General features: G+C 42.9%; 1 protein-coding gene across 1 annotated transcript in view; it reads right to left on the minus strand.

Annotated features, from left to right (window-relative positions):
* The window catches only part of ASCC2 (activating signal cointegrator 1 complex subunit 2), a 65,366-nt gene extending 59,429 nt beyond the window's left edge, over positions 1-5,937 (minus strand). The window contains exon 1 of the mRNA XM_073630728.1: positions 5,751-5,937. Within this exon, the coding sequence (XP_073486829.1) occupies positions 5,751-5,831 (81 nt within the window). The 5' untranslated portion in view covers positions 5,832-5,937. The remainder of the gene's footprint in view (positions 1-5,750) is intronic.
* Positions 5,938-9,853: the final 3,916 nt, after the last annotated feature.

Below are 9,853 nucleotides of genomic sequence, written 5' to 3' on the forward strand. Positions count from 1 at the left end.
GAAACACACCTGCAAACGAAGCCCTCTACCAATGTGTGTCACTGCATCCATCTTCCCCCGAGTCTTCCTTCCAGATCCGGACTCCGGTTGTGTGCGTGTCTGGAGCCACGGGACATCACTCCCGTGGTTACAGCCCAGGGCTCCGAAGGAGCGGCACGGGTGGCCGTTCCTTCAGAGCGCACGTGTTGATGTCATCGGCTGCATATACAGTAAATATCTCCTAAACGGTACACATTTAGGAGATATTTACAGTATGTACAATTCATGTATGGGAGTTTACAACCATTTAAGGGAAATAAAAAAAAAAAAAAAAAAAACAGGGGCTCCCTACTCATCAGCCTCCCAACCCCTCAAAAAAAAAAAAAAAAAAAAAAAAAAAAAAAGGTTTTGGCTTTAGTTATACTTTAACCGTTTAAAGTGGAACTTTAGTCAGAAAATTAAGTCCTGCTAGATTGATCACTTGAGGCTGGCCCCTTTTGCAGATATAGTTATGAAAAACATGTCTATGCTGTTTAATAACCACTTCAACTCTGGAAGGTTTTACCCCCTTCATGACCAGGTCATATTTTGCTATGCGGCACTGCGCTACTTTAACTGACAATTGCACGGTCATGCAATACTATATCCAAAACAAAATTTATATCATTTTTCATACAAAGAGCTTTATTTTGGTGGTATTTGATCAACACTGGGTCTTTTATTTTTTATTATATAAACAAAAAATTATTATTTATTTATTTATTTTTTGCTTTCTGCTATAAAACACATATTACATGTGTTTTTATAGCAAATATATTACAAAAAAATAATCAAATCTCTTAATACATTTTGGCCAAAATGTATTCTGCTATATGTCCCACGTGTATATTGATTGTTTTGCATGAAAGTTATAGCGTCTACAAACTAATGGATATATACTGGAATTTGTTTTTTTTTTTTTTAATGTTAGCAATGGCGGCTTTCAGCCACTTATAATGTGACTGCGATAGTGCGGCAGACAATCTGACACAGACATCACCAGTGACATTATTATAGTGATCAGTGCTAAATATATGCACTGTCACTGTCCTAATAACACTGGGCAGGAAAGGGTCAACATCTATGGTGATAAAAGGGTCAAATATGTGCCTAACAAATGTTTTTGTGTGTTACTGCTTTTACCGGGAGCTAGTTGTTTTCATTCTCTACTTAGCAGGGAATGAAAAAGCAACTAGATCCCCAGTCACTGAACACAGCTCTGTGTTGTTTACGGAGTTCACGGAGTTGTGTCTGGGGAAGATAAGAGCCGATCACAGCACACCCGGGCCGGCGATTCTGCAAAGCCAGCCCGCAATGTAGTGGTAAAGCTACAGTGCACAGCTGGCCATGGGTAAACCGCTTGCCAACCAGTGCACGGCGATATACGTCGGCACAATAGCACAGCTGCGCAAATGGGCGTACAGGTATGTCTCCTTTAAGACACGGCATTGTGGGCGCGCACGCGCTAGCCGCGTACTTTATGACCGTGCCTTCGGGTCCCGCAGACTCAATGTCTGCCGGTGTCCCGTGATTAGAGGTCGACCGATATATCGGCCGGTGTTCTGCCGAGAAAGTTCCGCTCGGCGTATAAGTTCCCCCCTCTACTGCGCCTGCGCAGTAGGTATCGGCGGAAATAGCCGAAGCAGAACAGCTGAAAATCACGCTTCGGGCATGGCCTCGCTGCGCTCGGCACTTTTAGATTCCCCCTCTAGGTCCACTTGGATGGTGGGGAAGGAACCTGGACCCAGAGCGCAGGCGCCGTGTACAGCTGATTGAAGCATTTGAGCTTCGGCTATCTCCGGCGGCTGAGAGTAGTATGTACTGCGCAGGCGCTGCGCCTGCGCAGTACAGGGGGGGAACTTATCCCGCCGAGGGAACATTCTCGGCAAGACACCGGCCGATATATCAGCCGATATTTGGCTTTTTTTACTTAATCGGCATCGGCCGATTGTGCTGATAAAAAAAGCCGATTCAGCGGGACTTGCAAATGACTTCTGTAATTGAAGTCAATTGCAAGTTGTCTGAAGTTTTCTTCTCTCCTCCTCTGGGCAGCCTGCCAAGTCTGATAAGAAGAAACATTGTATCTCTTCAGGTTCTTTTATCAATAGACTGAATTCCGTGGAGAAGTTCTCAGTTTAACCATTTAAAGACTAAATCTTTTCTGACATTTGTTGCTTACAAGTAAAAATCCTGTATTTTCTGCTAGAAAATCACTTAGAACCCCCAAACATTATATATATATATATTTTTTTTTAGCAGAGACCCTAGGGAATAAAATAGCGGTTGTTGTAATATTTTATGTCACACGGTATTTGCGCAGCGGTCTTTCAAACGCAATTTTTTTTTTAAAAATACACTAATGAAATAAAAAAAAAATAAAAAAAAAAAAAATAAAATAAAAAACAGTAAAGTTAGCCCATTTTTTTTCGTCCAAAAGTTTTGATTACCTGTTTTGTGTATTTAATATTTTAAGATATAGTTATTTTTTTTAATCTAAATTCTACATACAAGTGAACTGATTGGAGGTTTGTTTTGTTTAATAAATGTTTAAATATAAAAAATTTTCTGTATCACTTATTACTTAAGGCTGCTTTCACACTGGAGCGGGCATGCGTTGACGGTAAAATGCTGTTAATTTTAGCGGCGCTTTACCGTCATTTTAGCGGCGCTATTCGGCTGCTAGCGGGGCGCTTATAACCCAGCTAGCGGCCGAAGAAGGGGTTAAATGCGCCCCTGAAGCGCTGCTGCCGAAACGCTTTGCAGGCGCTTCGGCAGCGGTGCACATTCATTTCAATGGGCAGGAGTGGTGGAGGAGTGGTGTATACACCGCTCCAAAGATGCTGCTTGCAGGACTTTTTTTTAACATCCTGCCAGCGCATCGCCTCAGTGTGAAAGCACTCGAGCTTTCACACAGACTACAAGGGAGCCGTTTTACAGGTGCTATTTTTAGCCCAAAAGCGCCTGAAAAACGGGTCTGTTAGATTTTATGAGATGAAGGGAAAAAAAAAAAAAAAAAAAAAAAAAAAACGGCCTAATATATCGGCATCATATATCGGCCATCGGCCACCGCGATTTCTAAATATCGGCTTTGGCATCGGCCAGAGAAAAACCCATATCGGTCGACCTCTACCCGTGATCATGGCGATGCCTATGTAAACAAGGCATTTCCCCGTTCTGCCTAGTGACAAGACATGACAGAGATCTACTGCTCCCTGTCATCGGGAGCAGTGATCACTGTCATGTCAGTGGTAGCCCATCCCCCCCCCCCCCACAGTTAGATTCACTCCCTAGGACACACTTAACCCCTTGATCGCTCTCTAGTGTTTAACCCCTTCCCTGCCAGTGACATTTACACAGTAATCAGTGCATTTTTATAGCACTGATCGCTGTATAAATGACAATGGTCCCACCAAAATAGTGTTAAAAGTGTCCAATGTGTCCGCCATAATGTCGCAGTCACAAAAAAAAAAAAAGAAAGAAAATCGCAGATCGCCACAATTACTAATAAAAAAAAAAATAAATAAATAACATTTTATAATAAAAATGCCATAAATCTATCCCCTATTTTGTAGACGCTATAACTTTTGTGCAAACCAATTAATATACGCTTATTGAGATTTTTTTTTACCAAAAATATGTAGAAGAATACATATCAGCCTAAACTGAGAAAGCAATTCGTTTTTTTATATATTTTTATGGGGATATTTATTATAGCGAAAAGTAAAAAATACTGCTTTTTTTTTTAAATTGTCACTCAATTTGGATTGTTTGGGTGGAACATCGCACGACCGTGCAATTGTCAGTTAAAGCGACGCAGTGCTGTATCGCAAAAAGTGCTCTGGTCAGGAAGGGGATAAATCCTTCTGGGGCTGAAGTGGTTAAAATCCAGTAATATACTGTCTCACGCTGCTCTGCACATGCTCAATTGCTTTTTATTTTAAGGCACTGCCGAGTTTGTAGAGGCCGATCTGTTGACAGCCTTAAAGCAGAATTAAACCCTCCTATGCTTTACAGCCAAGGAAGCTGCTTCAGTTTGATCTGCAACTGCCATGGTGCTACACATGTGATCAGTTATGACACCAGCCATTTGATGGTTTGACAGTTTGGTCGATGAGATAAGCAAAATGTGACAGTTAACAATCCCAGCTATGTAACTGTTTTTTTATGATTTACTGCTGTTCAGGGGCTGTTGGCTTCATCAAAATGGCAGCCTCCAGCAAGAAGAAACAGGAGCAATGCTGAAGGCAATTTACAGCACACACTTATTTTGGTAGCATAATTGTTCATGTGGAATGTATATTCCTTGCTAAAAGAACATTATTTTTTATCAAGATGTTATGGGTAAAGTTCAGCTTTAATTTCCTTGGGCATGGTCATATACCCAGACATTGAAAGCATCAAAACAAGTGACAGTGTGTGAAACCTCAGCCCCCTTCCCCCCCAAAAATACAAAACATTAGCATCAGGAAGGTGAGCAGGAGGACGATGCGGACCATCAATTCACCAATGATCTCTGCAGAGTGTGACCCCCGAAGTGCTCAGCTCTGAGCATTTCCAGGTTCAGAGCTGTCAATATCCAGGGAAAACTGTGGATCACGCTTGATCTCCTGGCGCAGAAGACTGGGGAGGCTAGGGGTCTAAAGTTTGCCAACCACAGAGTGTATTTTGTCAGATTCCTGATGAACTGGACAAATTTTGATCAGTGGTAGGCCCTGTTGCAACCCTCCCACCCAACATCCCTTGGTTGAAAAACGGCTGACCATCCAATCAGACGCAACTGTTGCCAGCTCCTGGGACTAGGTGTCAAAATACAATTGCTGCAGTGGGAGATTCATTCATCCACATTGTAGGCTGAAAGTGTAACTAAGGGAAAACTTATATATATATATATATATATATATATATATATATATATATATATATATATATATATATATATATATATATATATTTTTTTTTTTTTTTTTTTTTTTTATTTATTTATTTTTTTTAATTAGTTTTGGATAGAATGTGAAAGGATTAGAACCCTGTAAGGAATTGAATGCTGCCTGTGCCCCCATTAGGGAAATCCACCCTCCCTATTGGTCCTGCTTTTCACTGAGATTGAAAGAAAATCCCTAATTTTGGGTTGTCATCAGAACAGAAATACAAGGGAAATCTTTCAACAGCTCTGGTGACAACCAGGAATTCACTCTCACTTCCTGTTTTTGGCTATGGGACAGGAAGTAAAGGGAAATCTCCCCAATGGGACACAGATGACAAACAAAGGTTATAACCCTTCCTTACTCTTATCGCTACTTTGGAAAAAAACAACAAACCACAACAATCAATGTACGGCCAGCTCAGACCCCTGACGTCTCCATAAAGAGTACCTGTCACCTGGCCACTTGCTGGGGATGTGAAGTAGAGCAATGAGATGCCATCTACTAGTCACATGGCAATAATGTACTCATCCCTATATAAATAGCAGCATGATGACAGGTAGACAGCATTACAGCACTGGTTCTACCAGGACATCATCAGGTGATTTTCCGATGTCCCCATATTTCTCTGCTTACATTCCAAAGGCATGCTGACTATATTGGTCATAGTTTCAAATTCCAACCTGAATTAGAAGGCAATCTATTGTCATAAATGGAGCAGAGTCACCAGGTATGGCTACCTCATCAGCTCTCATCAGCTTCTAATAAGCAGACAACACACAGCGATGTGTCATATAGAGGAGCTCTCACCAAGGCGCTGATAGAGCGCTGCCTTCCGGTTCCCGGATCCCTCTGGGTGACTTGGAGCTGGTCCAATGGCAGGCTCGGCATGCTGGACACAGAGAACGGAGAGGGACCCGGCGTCACGTGATAGGCAGTCCGGGCTCTGCACTGTCACCACTCCGGATGCTACCCTACTCAAATCAACCCATTCTTCACTAGGAGGATACACAGGGCTTCTCATTCCGTCCTCACACACGCCATTTAAGTGTAGCCTATTGGTCCCCGGAACAATGGCTGCCATATGAATGAGGTTCTATATAAATAAAGATTTTTTTTTTTTACTGTGGAAGGTCATTTGAACAAGACAGCTGAGTCAATTTACCATTCTGCCAGCTGTGTATTAAAGCGGTAGTAAACTGCGGCTGTTTAACTACTTCAGCCCCGGAAGGATTTACCCGCTTCCTGACCAGGCCATTTTTTGCAATGCAGCATTGCGTCGCTTTAACTGACAATTGCAGGGTCGTGCGATGCTGTACCCAAATAAAAGTATTGTCCTTTTATTCTACACAAATAGAGCTTTCTTTTGGTGGTATTTGGTCACCTCTGTGGTTTTTATTTTTTGCGCTATAAAAAAAAAAAAAAAAAGAGCGAGGATTTTGAAAAAAAAAAAACAAAACAAAAAAAAACCAATATTTTTTAGTTTTTGCTATAATAAATATCCAAAACAAAAAGTAAAAAAAAAAAAGTTTTTTCCTCAGTTTAGGCCAATATAGTTACATATGTAGCAAAAACTCTCGGTGGAGTTGCTAGTTTAAGCGTGTCTGTTACCTTCACTCTGCTTCCCTCTGTTTCACAGGCACCGGGTCTAGGGTTCCGTTGAGTTTACCTCTGGACGATACACGCACCAACACTGGAGTATGTTTTTAATGCTTTATTAAACACTTGACTTAGGAAATAGCAGGATAGAGACGAAAGGGAAACTGGATGTATCAGGATGTATCGGGATGAACAGTGTCACAGACCTAGCCAGAACAGAGGCTGTTGGAGAGGACTGTATGCAAGCCTGTTGCCCACCGATTATGGGCCCTAGCATTTGGGGGAATGGTGCTCTCTGTGAGCTGTATGCCTGGGGACCCTGGGGTTGGTGTTACTTTGGATTCAGCTCCATGTCCCCCCAAAACACACAGACTCTGGAACCCGTTATATGCCATATTAGAATGATAAGACTGAATTATACTGTTGGGACACATCCTGTGAGGAGATGCTAATGTCATCATCTCCACTCACCTGTCTGATGTCAGCTATAATGGGTTTAATGTAAATAGGTTTAGTCTAGGTTCTAAAGGTATTCAACTCATTGTTGTTTGTTCTAATTAACCCTGTGTTGATGTTTATGGTAATGTGTGTTAATTGAATGAGCTGATCACATTGTCCTCTATACAATGTAGGAGACGGGACGACTCCTATTGGAGCTCATTTTAATTAGGTTACGTTTGTATTGTTAGAGTAATCTTCGCCTGTGTATATAAGACTGTATTCTGGTTCTGAATAAAGTGAGTCCATGTTAGCAGTGAAGCAAGTGTCGCCTTGTTTTCTGCTCAGAGAGGTTGGAATATCTGATATCTGTATACAGACTGGGAGGAAGTGGTATATAACGGAAGCACTCAAGCGGAGTGTGGGACGTTCCGTGACAAACAGGATGTATCAGATTTTCTGTAATGAATGTCAGTCACAGTGCCTGAACCTTTAAGCCAACCCGGCAACACTATGCTGTATAGTTACTTTCGGATACGTCCTCCAACCGAGTCACCAGGCCCCTCTATAGACCAGCACGCTGCGTGATCCCTCCAAGATGGGTCCTCCCCTGGGATCTCCTCGGTTGTCTAGCTTCGTCTCACGGGACCGACAGCTCAGGACCATTCCTCGGCCGCGGTGGTAGGCCCCAGACAAGCCTCTGGACCCACCCCTGCGCCGTAGCATCGTGGGCTTCCGGAACAGAGGACCACGAGGTAGCTCCTTAACGCATACCTGTCGGGCAGGAGGGCCAGCGGGTGGCTGAAAAAACGATTCCCAAAATATGGCGTCTGTCCCATAAATACCCTCGCCCAGAATGCAACTCGGAGGACCACCTCCACCGAGTTGTCTCTGGGACAAAAGAGCATCCATACGCTTCAACACGTTGCCTTTCCAACACTAACCAGCGATAACAGCGACACCCACCGGTCAGCATGGAAACACACACAACGTCAGCCAAGCTGGAACAGAGGCAAACCCAACCTTCCTAACGAACAAGTTACTAAATTTACCTAACGTGCGGTAGATTGCAAATCTACCAGCGCTACATACTCCCCCCACTACAATAGACGTTGTCCCCAAGGTCTGTCCAAAAAAACTGTGACAATAACTCCTAAGCCTGAGAGTAAGCATTTGAGTTTCTTATAACTTTGGATAGACAGAGAGAGAGAAAAAGGACAGTAAAAGACACTATAAGACTTACATCTATAATACATTATGTTTACATCCGCAAACAAAACCACAGTATGATTGTACACAACCTCACTATCTAACTAGCTGAAAAGCCTCCCAGCTTAATATAAGATCCGATGATCCCTGAAAAGAAAACATAGTTACACACACATATGTACATCCTACACAACATTAGGAGCAAAGCCTCATTTAAAAATGAAACTCTCTTCCTATAACCTATATAAAAAAAAAATTCTTTAGGAGTCCATCCCTATATAAAATTCTTCTTCTCCTTTTTTTTTTTTTTTTTTTTTATGAAACAAAATCCAGCTAGCAAAAAGGAAGTCCTTGGATTTAAACACTGAACAGAATATGTAGATCTTGACCACGCAGATCTCTTTACATTGACGCTAACTAGCTAAATAACTTCAAAGTTCTTTTGTCCATAGTTACCAGTAAAAACGGGGATCTGGCAAAGTCAGTGTCTTTCCCTCTTTATCCACTGTGGTAATAAAATACACAACATTGTCCTTTCCCGGCCTGCAAATTACCACTTTGTCAGCATAAATGTGCAGACCGAAATTCCAATGTTCAAAGCATCCGTTAAAACGTTCTTCCATCTTAACAGAACATCCAATGTTTCTGAAGGGCTTAGGTACAGACAAATAGTTCCAAACAGCCTCACTGTACCGAAGTTCCCGATTAGCTTCAATCTCCTGCATGATATCCCGGGGCACATAGGGGAACTCCAAACCATACTCCGCCGCCACATGCTTGTTCAATTTCCTCTGTAAGCGGACAAGTTTTGGCAAAGATCTGTCTCTCCCCATACCAGGCGGTATACAGGAATCCAATGATTTGCTCACCATAGACCCAGCCGGTGTCTGCAGTGAATTAGCAACTTTTGGCAAAGTCCCATCAACAGTACTGTGTGGCTCCACACAGGGTGACGTTTTCCCAGAACTCAGGGCTGTCCATTCAGGGAAAGTCATAGCGGAAGTAACATCCTCACTTTGTGACCACAATAACTCTTGTGACATAGTCTCAAATAGGTCATCATCACTGGAAAGATCCGACATGGACTCTATTTCCGAATCTCCCAACTCTTCCGCTGGCAAATATTTATTTACAGTCCCGGACACATTCCCCAACAGTGGCTTACCCTGTTCCTGACCTGGACTCTGGTAGCTCCGGTCCAGGTAACCTCTGGGGTAGGCCTCCACCACGGCCGCAGGAAGCCTTCACATAGCCCACCTTCCTTTGAGTAGGTACAACAGGAGTAGGCATAGTGGACGCAGAAATCAAAGTAATGTCCCCTGATGAGACAACAGCAGCAGTGTCTCCTTCTGGAACATTGTCAGTAACAACAGGCAAAGTAGCGGCCGGTCGCTCTCTCTCTGTAGCAGTAGCAGCTTCTACTGTAGCGATACCTGTTGCCCAATTCATCCGATAAGCACGGGGCGACGTGGTAGGTTGCTCCACCACAAACAAGTACTCTCCACATTGCAGACATCGGCCAAATGGACGAAGATGCACAGCCAATCCTTCGCATCGATGGCAGATCATGCCCAATCCCTCAACATCTCCTGAGGTATACAGGACAAACCTCCCCTACAGTTTCAACCGAACTCCAGTATCCGTAAGCAGAGTTCCAGATAGCACAG

The sequence above is a fragment of the Aquarana catesbeiana genome, linkage group LG01, assembly GCF_042186555.1.
Source record: "Aquarana catesbeiana isolate 2022-GZ linkage group LG01, ASM4218655v1, whole genome shotgun sequence".
Taxonomy (NCBI): Eukaryota; Metazoa; Chordata; class Amphibia; order Anura; family Ranidae; genus Aquarana; species Aquarana catesbeiana.